The following is a 16165-nucleotide window of genomic DNA, read 5'->3' on the forward strand; positions in this document are numbered from 1 at the left end:
TGATTGTATCTGGAGCAGATATGAACAGGTTTGCAGTGCATTCTGTTGGCAGTGCGATAGCTACTGAAACATTTTTAGTGGGCGGTCGCCTGGAAGCTATTTTAAAGGCAACAGATTATTCAAATACTACAGTGTTTGCACATTTTTATTAGAAACCTATTGAGCATGTGTCAACTGCATCCCTTGAGGGGCTTTGACCGTGCATAATGTACTCCCCAGTTTTGTCCTAAGAAGAGGATTCTCCAAATGTTCTGATGAGATACTCTGGATTTGATTAAGGGCACAGAGACTAACATTACCCCTCCCTCCCCGAAAGAGGAGGCCTCGCCTATGTGAGAGCTAATGGCTTTGCCAATGTCTTTTAGCCATGGTGTACAGCAGCATGTCTGCTATTCATTATGGCTAAAAGTTAGTGCCATGGTACAGATTAGAGTGTCGTAGAGGAGAGTGGGGTAGAGTGGTGCAGAAGGGGTGGGTGAGTGGCATAGAGTGGAGTGGCATAGAGAGGAGTGGCGTAACATGCAGTGGCCAATGATAGAGTGGTGTACAGTACAGTGGCATAGCGCAGAGAGACATAAATTAGAGTGGTGTAGAGTAGAGTGGCATAGAGGGGAGAGGTACAGTGTGGAGTGGCGTAGAATGGTGTAGAATGGAGTGGCGTAGAGTGCCACAGAGTGGCATTGTGTGGAGTGGGGTAGCGAGGGGTAGCATAGAGCGGCGTGGTGTGGAGTAGAGTGGTGTGGAGTGAAATGGCATAGAGTAGACTGGCATAGATTGAAGTGGCGTATAGTAGAGTGGTGTGGCAGAGTGGTTTGGCGTGGACCAGAATGGCGTAGAAGAGTAGAGTTGCATAGAATGGCGTAGAGTAGAGTGTTGTAGAGTAGAGTGGAGGGGTGTAGAACGGAGTGGTGTGGAGTGGCATAGAGTACAGTGACATTGAGTGGCATAAAGTAAAGACAACATAGAGTAGGGTGAAGTGGGGTAGAGTGGTATGGAGTAGAGTGGAGTAGTTCAGAGTAGCATGGAGTGGCATAGAGTGGCATAGAGTGCAATTGTGTATAGTGAAGTGGCTTAGAGTACCATGATGTGGCATTGTGTGGAGTGGAGTGGAGTCGTGTGGAGTGCCATAGTGTACAGTGGAGTGGTGCAAAGTGGCATAGAGTAGAATGGAATGGCGCAGGGTAGAGTGGGTAAGAATAGAGTGGCAAAGTGGCATAGAGTGGGGTCGTGTGGTGTAGAGTGGCAGAGTAGAGTGGAGTAGTAAAGTTGTTAGTGTAAGTAACTAAAGTGTCAATAGAGGCTGCAAGTTGGATGAAAGTAAATAAAATAAGACACAGTGTACCTGTGTTTAAAATAAGAAATCACATTGCACATCCAAGAATAATACTGAAACCCTTATAAAACAAAAGAAATCATGTGTTGCAAAAAGACGAGGAAGAACAATGATGGGGAAGAACACATGCACTTGGTCTATGCTCCAGGGCGGAGCTAACTAAAGAAAGGAACGGCAGCCTACAGAAGCTCAGCAATTGAAAGAATGCAAACGAGAAAGACAAGAAAAACAACTAATGGTACGCTGTGAGCGTGTTGTAAGCACACTCAACTGTAAACAATACGTCTTGCAGCACAGAGCAGGACCTAAAAATAAGAAAAATATAATGGAAATTAATATGGTCTTGTAATATTTTAAACACAGTGCTTATTTTTGTGTTTGTTGGTTTATCTAGAGTCTATGTTTCCATTCTCTTCGTTTTTCTGGCAGATGGGCTGTAAACAAGGGAGAAGTGTGGTTAGGTTGCAAGATGGGGTGTTTTTTTTAATCAGTTTCTCCACAAGTTTGGATGCTGAAGGGCTCTTGTTGATGTGTCATTGAGCAAATTCAAAGAGGCAGGGCTGTTGTGAGTCGGAGATTATATGTTCTCCTGTGTTCTAATGCTGGCGTGTTGCTTCTTGTTTTTTGCTTTGAGAGGGCTGCTTAGTGTAAGGAAAAAAATTAGATTATACTTAATGTTAACCTCTGGGCCTTCAGTAAAATGCTGCTTCTCTCACAGCAGTTCAATACTCTGCTTTCTGTGCTGCATACACACAGAGGGACTGATACAACACAGACTCACACATAGGCTCTTAAAAACACACACTCATGCACAAGAGCACACGGCTCCACAGCAACATAGAACTTCTCCCTGACACAAGAGGTACCCTCGCCGTGTATGGATGTAGGAAAGCATACCCACGTACTCACCGACTCACCAGAGTGCAACCCAGTGCTTTAAATGGAAAAATAGAAGTGCAGGTACTCTGTACCAGAGTACCTGCTTGTTTCTGAGAAGTGCCGGTACTCTCCAATTAAAAGTATTACGTTTTTCTTGAGATGTGCCGGTACTCTCCCTCTCAAAATAAAAAAGTGCCGGTACTCAGTACCGGACAGTACCGGCCCATTTAAAGCACTGGTGCAACCACAAACCTTCACCAGTAGAACACTCCAAGGTACAGGCACAAACGTCCACACCCACATCCCTTTCCCAGGGTCCTTGGACGCGCCCCGAGATATCCCCACAGACCAAGATTAACATTCATACTATGCACACCTAACCTCACCAGTACACACACAGACACTTAAAGGGAAGCATTATCTCATCTTCACCCACATACACACACAATCTCTCGTACATCCCATCGCAAAGTATCCCACGAACCGAGCATTCCCAGCCATTGACGCTGGCCCAGAGAAGGACCGCTTGCCCATGAGCAACCAGCAGCTTGACCAACTCGGCCTTTCATCCTTCTGAGATAAATGGAGTACGGATGGGTGATAATGAACCCTGTGTTTGGAGCGTCAAGTGGTAATTGGTTGTGTCCGCTAGCTAAAAGTCCTCAATAACAACAACGTCCGCTGACCTCTGCAGCTGTGCCCTGAAGAACATGCTAGGCGCTGTGAAAAAAAAAACGTAAATATGAAAATAACTGTTTTGGGAGCATCACATGTGCAGCCCCCCATAACACATACAGACCCGCGCCAGCATGTACACCTCCCCTCCCGCCCCCTCACGGACCCCCGCCGGCGCTGAGTCACGCTTTCCATGGACCCGGCGTCATCCCTGGCTTTGTCTTTCTTCAAGAGATGCGTCCTGAGCCAGAGCGCTCAAAAATCCATCTTTTTAGTGTGCACCTGCTGTCGCCATGGTAACGGAGAGCATCTTCGGAGGAGGCTGCTGAGGGGAGGAGAGAGGGGCTGTGAGGTGGCAGTGTTGTGCAGGGCACCAGCACAGATAAGGTTGTGCTGAGCGGTGCAGGAGCGCCGGTGTTCTTGTAACGCGAGCGGAAAAGAGTGGAGTCAGCACCCCGGGCCTGGACTTTGGTCGACAACGCGGCGGCCGGGGCGAGGGAGCGGGGCTCCCGGAGCAGGTCTTTGTGCTGCGAGGCTGCAGGAGACAACATTCAACAGAGACCACGGCGACTTCGAGCCACAGGGAAGTGTGAGAGCGGAGGGCCCGCGGCTGGACCGGATTGACCGGGGGCCACTTGAGCCACTGAGACACCACAGGCATTGGGGAACATGAGCCTAAGACGGTGACCACATTCAATAAACTCCACGGTGACAACGGGGAAGTGTGCGAGCAGAGGGCCCACGGCGAGGCACCAGTGACCGGTAGGGGAACGCTGGGTGCACTGAGAGACCACGGGTTTTTGGATAACACGAGACCACAGGCATCCGGGAACATTGAGGCCACGGTACCCACTGTGACCACGGGCATCGAGGAACATTGAGCTTATTTGGGGGTCTGTCGAGTACGGAGACCACATTCAATAAAAACCACGCTGATCACATGCAAGGGGGTGACTGAGCCCCTGGGAACCACGGTGACCACTGGCATTGGGGAAAGCTAGGTCCACTGAGAGACCACAGGCATCCCAGAGCATTGACCATAAAGGCCCTGCGAGCAGCTGAGAACGGAGACCACGTTCAATAAAGACCACGGTGACCACGGGCAACTGGGAACAATGAGCACCCTAGGGCCCACTATTAGACAATGGTGACCACTTGCATCGAGGAACATTGAGCCTATCGGGCCCTGGTGACCAGTGGAGGATAGTCACCACATTCTTTAAAGACTACGCTGACCACTGACACTGGCGACCACTCTGGCCACAGTAACCACAGCAACACCACAGTGACCACGTGCACCGGGAAACATTAAGTCTGTAGGGCCATCAGTGGAGCACAGAGGACGGGGCTACATTCAGTAAAGACTACATTGGCCATAGGCATCACACACTGACCACAGACGCCGTGAAACACTGAGGCCACCGTAACCACGCCAACACCATGGTGACCACGTGCATCAGGGATCGCTGAGAATAGTGGTCCATTTTGTTAGCACCTAGACCCTAGGGAGCTGGGAACACTGAGGGACAGGACCACAAAAAGCTGTTAGTACTGAAGCCCCAGAGCCCACGTTGGTCCACAGAGCCGTGCAGCAGTGGTATACGAGCGTCCCGGCAGTGTGATGGAGATACCTATGCCGGTTACGCTGGAGGACGGGGAGTCCCCCGTGAATGAGTGAGTACCCTGTGTCTACAGGAGACCTCCTGCTGGGTATGTGTAGTGCTGTTGGTCTGCAGACCTCCTGCTTGGTATGAGTAAGTACCATGTGTCTGCAGGCGACCTGCTGGGTATGAGTAAGTACCTCCTGTCTCCAGCGTTCCGCCCCTCCAGAGATCACTGAGCACCCTGTGTCTGCAGGATATCTGTCTGCTGGTAATGAGTGAGCACCCTGTGGGATCCATCCTGCTGGAATGAGTGAGTTTGTGCCTGGATAGCCTCACAGGCAACAACTAGCTCTCTACAAATCACATTACATTACAGTTCTCTTTGTCTGCAGCATCCTTCTTCTGCAGAGATGAGTGAGCATGGCATCTGTAGGACGCATCCAGTCTCGGATGAGTGAGTTCCCTGTGTCTACAGGAACCCTCACTATCCGAATGAGGACGTACCCTATGCCTTGCAGGATCCCTACGGCTCTGAGGATCCCTATATAGAGAGTCTTCAGGGACATGAAGACACACACAAACATATATACAAATACAAAATATATATATGTATATATATATATATATATAGAGAGAGAGAGATAGAGAGAGAGAGAGAGAGAGAGAGCGAGCGAGAGAGATATCGCACAGTAATTGTAAGGTGGGCACAGCTCGAAGCTGGATGCGATGGTTTGATGCTCTTACATGCCTTTGAACTATTTACATTTAATCTGCTCCTCTGCTAGACCTACAGAGATTCTCAGTTTGCACTTGGTGCCCAGGCAGGACACGATGAGGGCTTTACCACGGTGGCAGTATAATTTCCATGTGGTTGCCCCAATGTTACTAGGGCTCATTTTGTAAGCATTCTACATAGGCATCCCCACCATGACTGGTTATTTCTTTACGTGCACTGACATATACTGACACAGGCTCGCCAACCCAGCCCCGCCATAGACCCTCTGATCCCTCTCCTAACCCTCCCATCCCAAGCCATTGACTGCTATCCGTGCACGTAAGTGTGTGTGTGTTTGTGTGATTTTTTTTTCATCTCTATGTGTGCATTTGTGTGTGTCGGTCAATGTGTCTCTCTGTCTGACTCTCAGTCTGTGTGTCCCTGTGTCTGGCTCTGTTTGCCGGAGTCTCCTGCCTTTGTGCTTATGTATTTGTGTGATTTACGTCTGCACGCATCTACCTGTAGTTTTGTTTGCCCCAGTGTGTTTGTGTGGCTGTGCATGTACACCTCCACTAGAAGAGTATGGGAACTGTGATCCTGAATGCAGAGTGTGCGGGGCCAGTGAGCATGGCCAACTCTGAGGCTAAAAATTATTCTCGGTTTTGTTGGTCTTTCACCTTTAGTTAACTTCACATAACACACACCTGAAATCAAAAGTCAATGCACATTAAACTAATCAGTGGAAAATGCTCCATTTTACGTTAGTAAACTTGTTTCGGTTAATTCCATCACAGCAGATGTGTTTACGTGTAACCGGAGAGCCATAGCATTGAATCCTGTCCAGCTCAAAGGGGAAAAGTTTCATGTGTATTTGTAGTGCTGCGAGGTGCCTGCCTGTGGCAGAAAGCACTGTGATTGTGTAAGTCATTATTTTAAACTTGCATTGCCCCTCAAAAAGAATACATCTCTGTCACCATGAAGCTTCAAGTGACTCCATCAATAAAGCCAATACCACCTTCCCAGGAAGCCTCCACATTTGTAGATTGACCACACCTATACAATGGCGTTGATTTCTTCCGGGTAGCAGCCGCCCTGCCCCTCACTGGCTTCACAGCACCTTTCCTTCCACCTTCAACTAAAACTACAGGAACTGTTTGTGTTAAATTGAAAAGTGTGGGCAGGTTGTGCCCTACTGATCCTGCCCACTTCGACCTCTGATCCATACTTGTTTTTCTCTCTGCCTGCGTGTTTTCTTGCGGTGTGTGTCCCTTTCTGTTAATGTTTCTACAGGGGTGTAGCTGTGTGTTTGTCCAATCACTGTGGTGCGTGTGTAGTTGATTGTGCATGTATGCTATTGTAGTCAGTGTCCCAATCACAAACTTGTGGTGTTCTACAGCCAGGGAGGAAAATGGTGGAGATCAAGTCGGATTCTGGATCCGGCTGCTTTTTTTGGAGTGGATCCAGGATACGGCAGGCCCTAGGGATATATCCTGAATTTGTCCTGATGTAATTTGCCAACTGTGGGACACAATCAGCAGTGCCTGCATGTTGTCTGTTTTTCAGTTGCAGTGCAGCAACCTGCAGGAGGCAAGGGGGCGTACTTACTTTCATGCCCAGATGGGCCCAAAACAAAGGCCTCACTTAAAGGGCCATCAGCCCTTCTTTTGTTTCATTGTCATCCTGGTTGGGAGCTATCTGGAGCCCAACACCTGCATGCCAATGCAATGACAGTAAACAAAGACTCACAGCTTGTTATCACTTCATAAGTACTGAGAAAAAACTAAAGTGTGGAGGGAGGGTTTTGGCTTTATTTAATCCTTGCATATAAGAGATGTACATGCTCTGTAAGAATGCCAGATGTTTCGGTCTCACTGAGTAGTCGCACAAATAACAATGTAAATTCACTCATTACTTTAGTTTGAATTCTTTCCTTTCATAGCGCTAATCATCCTAACGCAGTGTGTCAGAGCACTTTCCATTACAAGCAAACATAACACATTGACAGTAAATCACACAACTGTGTAAATCAGTGTACAAGATGTGTTCCATAAAGCAATCAGGCCTACATGATGTAGGAGTCACATTTCTTCCTTACTGGTAGGAATGGCCATTGGAATTATACAATTATGTGGCTGCAGCGTTTTCCACATAATTATTGACTTGCAGCAGCTTTCACATTATCCATTGTCTTCTACATGATATTCAGATTTTTACGAAACAATGCTTCCATCTCAGATGCATCGAAGGTTACTATTGGACACTGTGAGCCATTTACCATCACATCATGGATTACTAGGACTAGCCAAATTATGCTGATCTCTGCAGGACCTATTGTTACCAAATCGTTTAGGCCTGGCTTGACAGCCCAGCTGTGCGTAATAAGGTTTGTTACTAAATATTTGAACTGTCCAGAGAGCGTGCTTTGGCTCTGCCCAGAGCAGTATATTTCTTGTCACCTCACACTATTGACTGTTTTGTGTATCAGTCCACCTCCTATGGAGTACCTACATTGGAATATACGAGGAACTATTTTAGATCTGAAAAGCACTGTGAATGATTGAATATTACATTCTTTATATCATGGATATGTTGCATATAGAAAGTTTTGTTTACTTCAGCAGGATTTGTTAATGTCTTAGCCAGGACTCAATATGCAAGCCAGCACTATTGGTTGTGATAATGCTTAGTTTTTTGTTTTTACTAAGGGGCAGATTTACAAACAAAATAGGGCAACACAGTGCAGCAATCAAATTTACATATGCCCCTCCATGCATAATTGAGCATTGGCTTGTCTTTTAATGAACTCCAGACTGCGGATTCTGTCTGAAATGGCCCTCACTGCTTAAAAGATGAAGACACTTGTTGATGCAAAGATGTGCACTCCTCTGAACTTTGTTACAAATGAAACAATCATTGCAAACATTGCTTGAATGAATCACTGTTGTTTGTTGCACACAGAGATCATCAAGGCAGGAACAGACAGTAAACAAGAATGTAAAAGTTATATTTGGTTTCAGTATATTGAGTACTTACCTTTTCCCTAACACATGAGCGACAAAGAGAGTAAACAGAAGGCTTTTGGAGAGCAGGGAGTGGGACAAGGATATGCACTGTGATGTCACTAGGAGTAAACAGCGTCTGTGCTGTCATTTTTGCTTGCTGGTGTATTTGGCGAATAGACATTGACGGGTGTGTCCTTTTATTTTGAATACGTAGGGTTTGTTCACATTTTGAAACACCTGGTTTGCTACTTTTTAGGTCTGGGGTTAGCAAAGGCCTTTTGGTTTTATTAAAGTTAAATATATACTACACGTGTATTATAGGGTTTCAGAGAGTCGTCGGCTTCCATTAGTCTGTTGTTGGACCAGTCACATTTGTCTTTTGTCGACGTCAGCATTCATCATAGAGCTCTGGGTCAGCCAACTTCAGCCATTGACTAACCCCACTGTGAGTGGTCGCACTCTGCTCAATCACATGCGGCACATCAACACACAAAGTAGTTCTTTTGAAGGGCATGGACCACTGTGGCAATGTGTGCTTCTTGAGACCAAAAAATATTTTTGCTTTTGTGCTGATTTTTATTATTGTCGAGGACCTGCCAATTTTTAGTAGTAAAAAATAGCAAAACCAAACAAGCATTTACAATGCCACAAGGCTGGCAGGCAACGTCAAACCTACTTGTGATGCTAAAGAGGGTGGCATTGTACCCTCTTGGGCTTGTGCCCACAAGCAGCACAATATATTCTTACATGTGGTGAGCAGAAGACCCTGAGGTGCAGTAGAAAATGCCACAGCTGTGCCTATGAACAGTGGTGACTCTGTGATGGAGGTTGCACATAGTGGGCACCACCACTTACCAGACTTTAACTCTGAGCAAGAAAGGAGAGGCAGGAAAGGATGAAAAAAGGGACAAGAGAAAGATATGAAAACGTGACCAAGGATTAAAAGGGGCATTGGAAAGAGCCAGAATGAGTGAGATGAACCCAGGCAAAGAATGAGGCAAACCCAGAATCCAGCAGAGTCGCCTTTTACGGAAAGCAATAAAGGCCCTGGACTTTAGTTTGTTTTTTTATATTTTTTTTCGCTGGCACTTGCCTAATGAGAGGCTGCTGAGGCATAGGGTACATGGCAGCCTCATGTCACAAACGCCTCACAGCCACCGGAGGGCCGTAATGAGGCCCTTTGGGATAGAGGGGACCCTTTCTGGTTAGGGGCCCCCATTCATCCCACAGCCTATAGGAGGGGGTGACACCGCCACATTCTGCAGGGGGACCCATCATTTTGTGTTATGCCAGTGAGCCACCTCGTGCTATCTCACAAATGCTGATCTTGGCGCATGTCACTTTCATGCGTGTTGATGTCACGTACGTGCCACCTTCAGTCCCCAAGAATGACACCGTACATATATGTATGCATGCTGTTTGCACACATTAGGTGCCCCTCTGCAGCCATGTACTCCTGTCTCATTACACATGCATCTAGAAACAATATGTGCCACACAAATCTGTGCACGCTTGTTTCCACATACACACGCGCACACACACAACTAGAAGATTAAAGACTCATGCACATTCATACTAACACACACACACCTGTGCTTCTTGTCTCAGTTCATTATACACAACTACATCCCTGATTCCAAGATTGTTGTAATAAAGCTGCTATTTATTGCACCAGAGAAATAATGATGTTGTGTGGTTCGTTATTTATCGGGTACTATAAATAACACCAATCACGAAGTTTTTGGGAATAACATGCAGATTTTAATGCAGTAAATACCATACACTTTCCCCCTTCTAAATTCGGGCACATTTGACCTGCTAGAATTGAACAAACTGTGAGATATTTAACGCACCAGGCAATTACCGGATCCAGTGAATACCCCCCCAACTCGGAGTTCTGCTCCCTGCGCAAACATGGATTCACACAGGGGTCGGTAAATTTGGACACACCTGTATCAGGGCTTGTAAGTTTAAGCATAAATCTGAGAAATCCTACACAAAACCAGCCACCTGCTATATCTCGTGCATAGCTGGGCTTTGAGAATCACATTCCTAAAACATCAAAAGGATAGAACATAAATGCCATGAATCCTTTGTAGCCCCACCCCTCCCGTGCCTGCTTCCACTTCCTCTTGGCCCTGGCCCAGCTCAGGCACACCTCATGTACTAGAGAGAAAGAGGCAAGGGCTAGTTATTCTGGTTTTATGACTCACAGACTAAGAGGGAAAGTTAAAAATCAAACAATAGGAAGCAATGGGTGGGTTCCAAGCCCCTTTGTGTTCTTGGTAAGCCACAATATGCCTCGCAACAGACAGTACATGCCCTGGAAGGTATTTCTAGCGGCTCGGAAAACAAACCACAAAGGTCCACGTTTACTAACGTTTTGTGAGCTCTCCCACATTATAATGCATCAATGTATTTAATTTAATGTAATTAATGTGAGTCAAAGTTCATGGAGGAAATGTACTAACGTTTGATGCAAAAAGTTCCTGCGCCTCTTTGTGTCACAGGGAGAAACCAGAATACTGATGTAGCTACTAAGATACAGCACTGTTTTTCTCTCCCCCAGGCATGGCACACTTTACGCTTTTCAGGACCAAAACTATGCTTTAAAACGCTTTCCACTTTAAGTGTGTGTTGTACAGTGCAGCACATGTGCAAAGTTTGGAATGTTGAGACTATTCGAACTCACCCCACTACTCCAGCTTTAAGAATGCATACATTGTTTGCGTAAATCCTGGATACAGATGTTAGTAGATATAGATTTCTGTCCAAACCTTTGCGTGGTTGAATGGGAATACCTATGTACCACCCACGGAATGCCCCTTTATCACACAGTAGCATATAGAACCCCATAGCGCTACTTTGAGTTACTTTAGGTACTCTCCAGCGCAAATTATGATTTGCACTGCAAAGTAAGTCCCCAAAAACTTTTTGACCTGGGTTTGCACCACTTTTGTAATGAAAACCCAGTGCAAGTGTTAGGGAATTTCACACTACGTGTGCGCGGATGGATGGGATGCATAAACAAGTGAACACGTGTTTATATACATTGAAGACATATATCATGAGGGAAATCAATCAATCAGTAATTGCTAAAGTGCAGCTAATCACCTGTAGGGTCTCAAGGTGCTGTTTGCGGGTGTGCAGCTCAATCGAAAAGCCAGGTCTTGAGGTCTTTCCTGAACTGCTTCAGTGATGCGGTTTGTCTGAGTTTGAGAGGTAGCGTGTTCCATGTCTGGGCTGTGAGGTGGAAGAAGGATCTTCCTCCTGTTGTGCTTTTCCAGATTTTGGGAACGGCTGTGAGGGCGAGCTGGAAAGAACGGAATTGTCTGTTGGGTACGTAGAAGGCGGGGTGGTGATTGAGGTATGCTGGTCCTATGTTGTGTAGTGCCTCGAAGGTGTGGATCAGGAGTTTGTATGTGACACGCTTGTTGACTGGGAGCCAGTGTAGGTCTCTGACGTGAGAGGAGATGTGGCTGTGTCGGGGATGTCCAGACTGAGTCTGGCTGCTGCATTCTGGATTCTTTGTAGTCTTGATTGCAGAAGGAAATGGGCCTGGAGTGGAATCCACGCCAAACTGGATTCAAAATCAGAACTCAGTTCTGACAAAAAAGTTCAAACCACCACCTAGCCTTGTGGTGTTGTACAAGTACTTGTGCTATCATTTATAGCCCTGCACTATTGTCCATGCACCAGTTCTATTATTCACAGCCTTGTGGTATTAAACAAGTACTAGTGCTATCACTCACAGCCCTGTGCTCATGTGCATGCACAAGTACTATCATACAGAGCCTTGTGCTGTTATACCTGCACAAGTGCTATCACTCACAGCCCTGTGCTCTTCTGCATGCATCTGCACTATCATGCATAGCCTTGGAGCGTTATATAAGCACTAGTGCTTTCACTTGCAGCCCTGTGCTCTGTTGAGTGCAACAGTACTATCATACACAGCCTTGTGGTGTTATACACGCACTAGTGCTATCACTCATGGTCCTGTGCTCTTGTGCATTCACCAGTACTATTATACAGAGCCTTGTGGTATTATTACAAGCACTAGTGCTATCACTCACAGCCCTGTACTATTGTGTATTCACTTGCACTATCACTCTCAGCCCTGTACTATTGTGTATTCACTTGCACTATCGTGCATGGCCTTGTGGTATTATACAAGTACTAGTGCTATCACTCACAACCCTGTGCTCTTGCACATGCACTAGTACTATCATGCACCGCCTGTGGTGTTATACAAGCACTAGTGCTATCACTCACTGCCCTGTGCTCTTCTGCATGCACCTGCACTATCATGCACAGCCTTGCGGCATTATATAATCACTAGTGCTTTCTCTCACAGCCCTGTGCTCTTGTGAATACACCAGTACTATCATACACAGCCTTGTGGTGTTATACAAGCACTAGTGCTATCACTCACAGCCCTGTGCTCTTGTGCATGCACCAGTACTATCAGACATAGCCCTGTGCTCTTGTGCATGCACCAGTACTATCATGCACACTCTTGTGGTGTTATACAAGCACTAGTGCTATCACTCACAGCCCTGTGCTCTTGTGGATGCACCAGTACTATCATACATAGCCCTGTGCTCTTGTGCACGCACCAGTACTATCATGTACACTCTTGTGGTGTTATACAAGCACTAGTGCTATCACTCACAGCCCTGTGCTCTTGTGCACGCACCAGTACTATCATGCACACTCTTGTGGTGTTATACAAGCACTAGTGCTATCACTCACATCCCTGTGCTCTTGTGCATGCACCAGTACTATCATACATAGCCCTGTGCTCTTGTGCACTCACCAGCACTATCATGTACACTCTTGTGGTGTTATACAGGCACTAGTGATATAACTCACAGCCCTGTGCTCTTGCACACGCACCAGTACTATCATGTACACTTGTGTGGTGTTATACAGGCACTAGTGCAATCCCTCACAGCCTGGTGCTCTTGCGCACGCACCAGTCCTATCATGTACACTCTTGTGGTGTTATACAAGCACTAGTACTATCACTCACAGCCCGGTGCTCTTGCGCATGCACCAGTACTATCATGTACACTCTTGTGGTGTTATACAAGCACTAGTGCTATTACTCACAGCCCGGTGCTCTTGTGCACGCACCAGTACTATCATGTACACTCTTCAGGTGTTATACAGGCACTAGTGCTATCACTCACAGCCCGGTGCTCTTGTGCACGCACCAGTACTATCATACATAGCCCTGTGCTCTTGTGCATGCACCAGTACTATCATGTACACTCTTGTGGTGTTATACAAGCACTAGTGCCATCACTCACAGCTCTGTGCTTTTGTGCATGCACCAGTACTATCATACATAGCCCTGTGCAATTGCGCATGCACCAGTACTATCATACATAGCCCTGTGCTCTTGTGCACGCACCAGTACTATCATGTACACTCTTGTGGTGTTATACAAGCACTAGTGCTATCACTCACAGCCCGGTGCTCTTCTGCACGCACCAGTACTATCACGTACACTCGTTTGGTGGTATACAGGCACTAGTGATATCACTCTCAGCCCTGTGCTCTTGTGCACGCACCAGTACGATCATGTACACTCTTGTGGTGTTATACAAGCACTAGTGCTATCACTCACAGCCCTGTGCTCTTGCGCATGCACCAGTACTATCATGTACACTCTTGTGGTGTTATACAGGCACTAGTGCTATCACTCACAGCCCTGTGTTCTTGTGCATGCACCAGTACCATCATACATAGCCCTGTGCTCTTGTGCATGCACCAGTACTATCATACATAGCCCTGTGCTCTTGTGCAGGCACCAGTACTATCATGTACACTCTTGTGGTGTTATACAGGCACTAGTGCTATCACTCACAGCCCTGTGCTCTTGTGCACGCACCAGTACTATCATGTACACTCTTGTGGTGTTATACAGGCACTAGTGCTATCACTCACAGCCCTGTGTTCTTGTGCATGCACCAGTACCATCATACATAGCCCTGTGCTCTTGTGCACGCACCAGTACTATCATACATAGCCCTGTGCTCTTGTGCAGGCACCAGTACTATCATGTACACTCTTGTGGTGTTATACAGGCACTAGTGCTATCACTCACAGCCCTGTGCTCTTGCGCACGCACCACCTGGTGATTTAGAAGGCGTCTCGTGTCCTGGAGAGATGCTTCGGAGTCCCAGAGCAGGGAGAGACAGTAGGGCGGAGGGTGAAGAGAGAAAGGTCACAGAGGGGCGCAGGAGTAAACGTGAATCTAGTCTCGGTGCTCCGTTGTAAACAAGTCAGGGAAGGTGGGTTCCTCAAGACGTCACTGCAGTAATCCAGGCATGATAAAAACCAATGCACGTACAAGGATCACTGTTTGGGGGAAGCTGAGCACGGCTCTTGACTTGCTGGGCGCATTGGGGTGTGAGTGTGCAGCGCAGTATCCTCATCGGGTTCATATGAATACAGGAGGGTTCACGTCAAAGGTGGCGCCTAGATGTGCCACCTTCAGACAGGGTAGGTGGTTCACCTATTGAGCCGAGCAATTGAAATAAGGATGGGAACGGATGGGTTTATCAACAGAGGGGTCTGCCCTTTTTGAACTTTTGCGGCACAGGCAAAGATTCGTTATTGAATCACGAACACAAGCGAGGCCTGTGGTGAGGCCCCCTCACTCTCCTGTTGTCACATGTACTCCTGTGGCCAAGATGGCATCGAACACACGTCTACAGACTTGTTGCATCATACACGCGGCACTGTGTACCCCTGTCCTTTCACAAACACAGAAGCCTCACTCAATAAACACAAGCTGTGCCCGCAAGCACAATACCATGAGTCCACCCCACTCTTCGTATACAAAGCACAACACCCAAACATCAGATGTTAACATCATCCAAAATATCACAAAAATACGATGCAAAATTCCATTACGCCTAACAATACCCTGTGCCTATCCACAAAGCAACGCAGAACACACTGAACACTAAAGTCGTACTCTGCACCACACGATACACCACCTCGCCTACCCACGTGGTACCAGCCACAATACACAAACACATCACTCAAAGTCAATCCATTCTGTGACACTGAAGAAGGCATTAGAAAGGATCTCATCACACAAGGACACCCCACCCACATCTAAACAGGCCAAGCACATCCCCATTACATAAAGCCCATCATGCAGTCACAGGCCATTCAGTGTCATCCCACCCCATCGTCAGCAAAACCCAACCGTACAACACAAAACACCCACACCCTTAATGCACTACCCTGTATTTCCATAAAAAAAACAGCATAACCCCCCTCAAATGCATATTGCTTCAAACTGCTGGACGCTGCGCTTGTTCTAAATTTGTATTAAGCCACAAAAGTTGTGAATTTTGCATTTGAGAAATGAATACAACTGTGAATTTTGCAGCTACGAAATTTCACACCCACACATTTTTTTCCGAGGTTCGGTTAGAGCAGAGAGTAGTTTGGGGGGGGGGGGACATTTCTCCTCGGACCTGTGCCCTCAGTTGCATCTTGCTGACTTTTGAACACAAGGTACGCTCTTGCATAGACATTTCATATGTGAACCTATGGAATATAATTTCACATAATTTCACTTACTTTTCACAACTTTCGAGAAATTACATTTTACAATTTTTGTGCAGGTCTACGAGCAGCAACCTTTTATATCACAGCAACATATCTGCGCAAACATAAGATAACATTATTAAGAGTATGTGAAACGCAAACTCTTCAGGTTGAAGTGGTGTAACCAGGAAGAAGATGGTTATTTCATCAATAAAAGCAAACCCTATTGACACCCTTACTTGAGCACGTGGTGGCATCCACGTTCTTAGATATTTCTAAGGTTTCTTCCTAGCACGTCAGACCACACCACAGTGTGGATACCCATGTGCACTATGGTCAAAGGCGAGGAACAGCAGCATGTGGGACAGCCCATACATGGCCTGCA

At 46.6% G+C, this 16165-nt stretch overlaps 1 protein-coding gene across 1 annotated transcript in view; it reads left to right on the top strand.

Moving 5' to 3' along the window:
- The first annotated feature begins 3259 nt into the window (after positions 1-3259).
- LOC138267709 (GRAM domain-containing protein 2B-like) overlaps positions 3260-16165 on the top strand; it is a 130835-nt gene continuing 117929 nt past the window's right edge. The window contains exon 1 of the mRNA XM_069216866.1: positions 3260-4561. Coding sequence (XP_069072967.1) covers positions 4509-4561 — 53 coding nt within the window. The 5' untranslated portion in view covers positions 3260-4508. The remainder of the gene's footprint in view (positions 4562-16165) is intronic.

The sequence above is a fragment of the Pleurodeles waltl genome, chromosome 12 (assembly GCF_031143425.1).
Source record: "Pleurodeles waltl isolate 20211129_DDA chromosome 12, aPleWal1.hap1.20221129, whole genome shotgun sequence".
NCBI lineage: Eukaryota > Metazoa > Chordata > Amphibia > Caudata > Salamandridae > Pleurodeles > Pleurodeles waltl.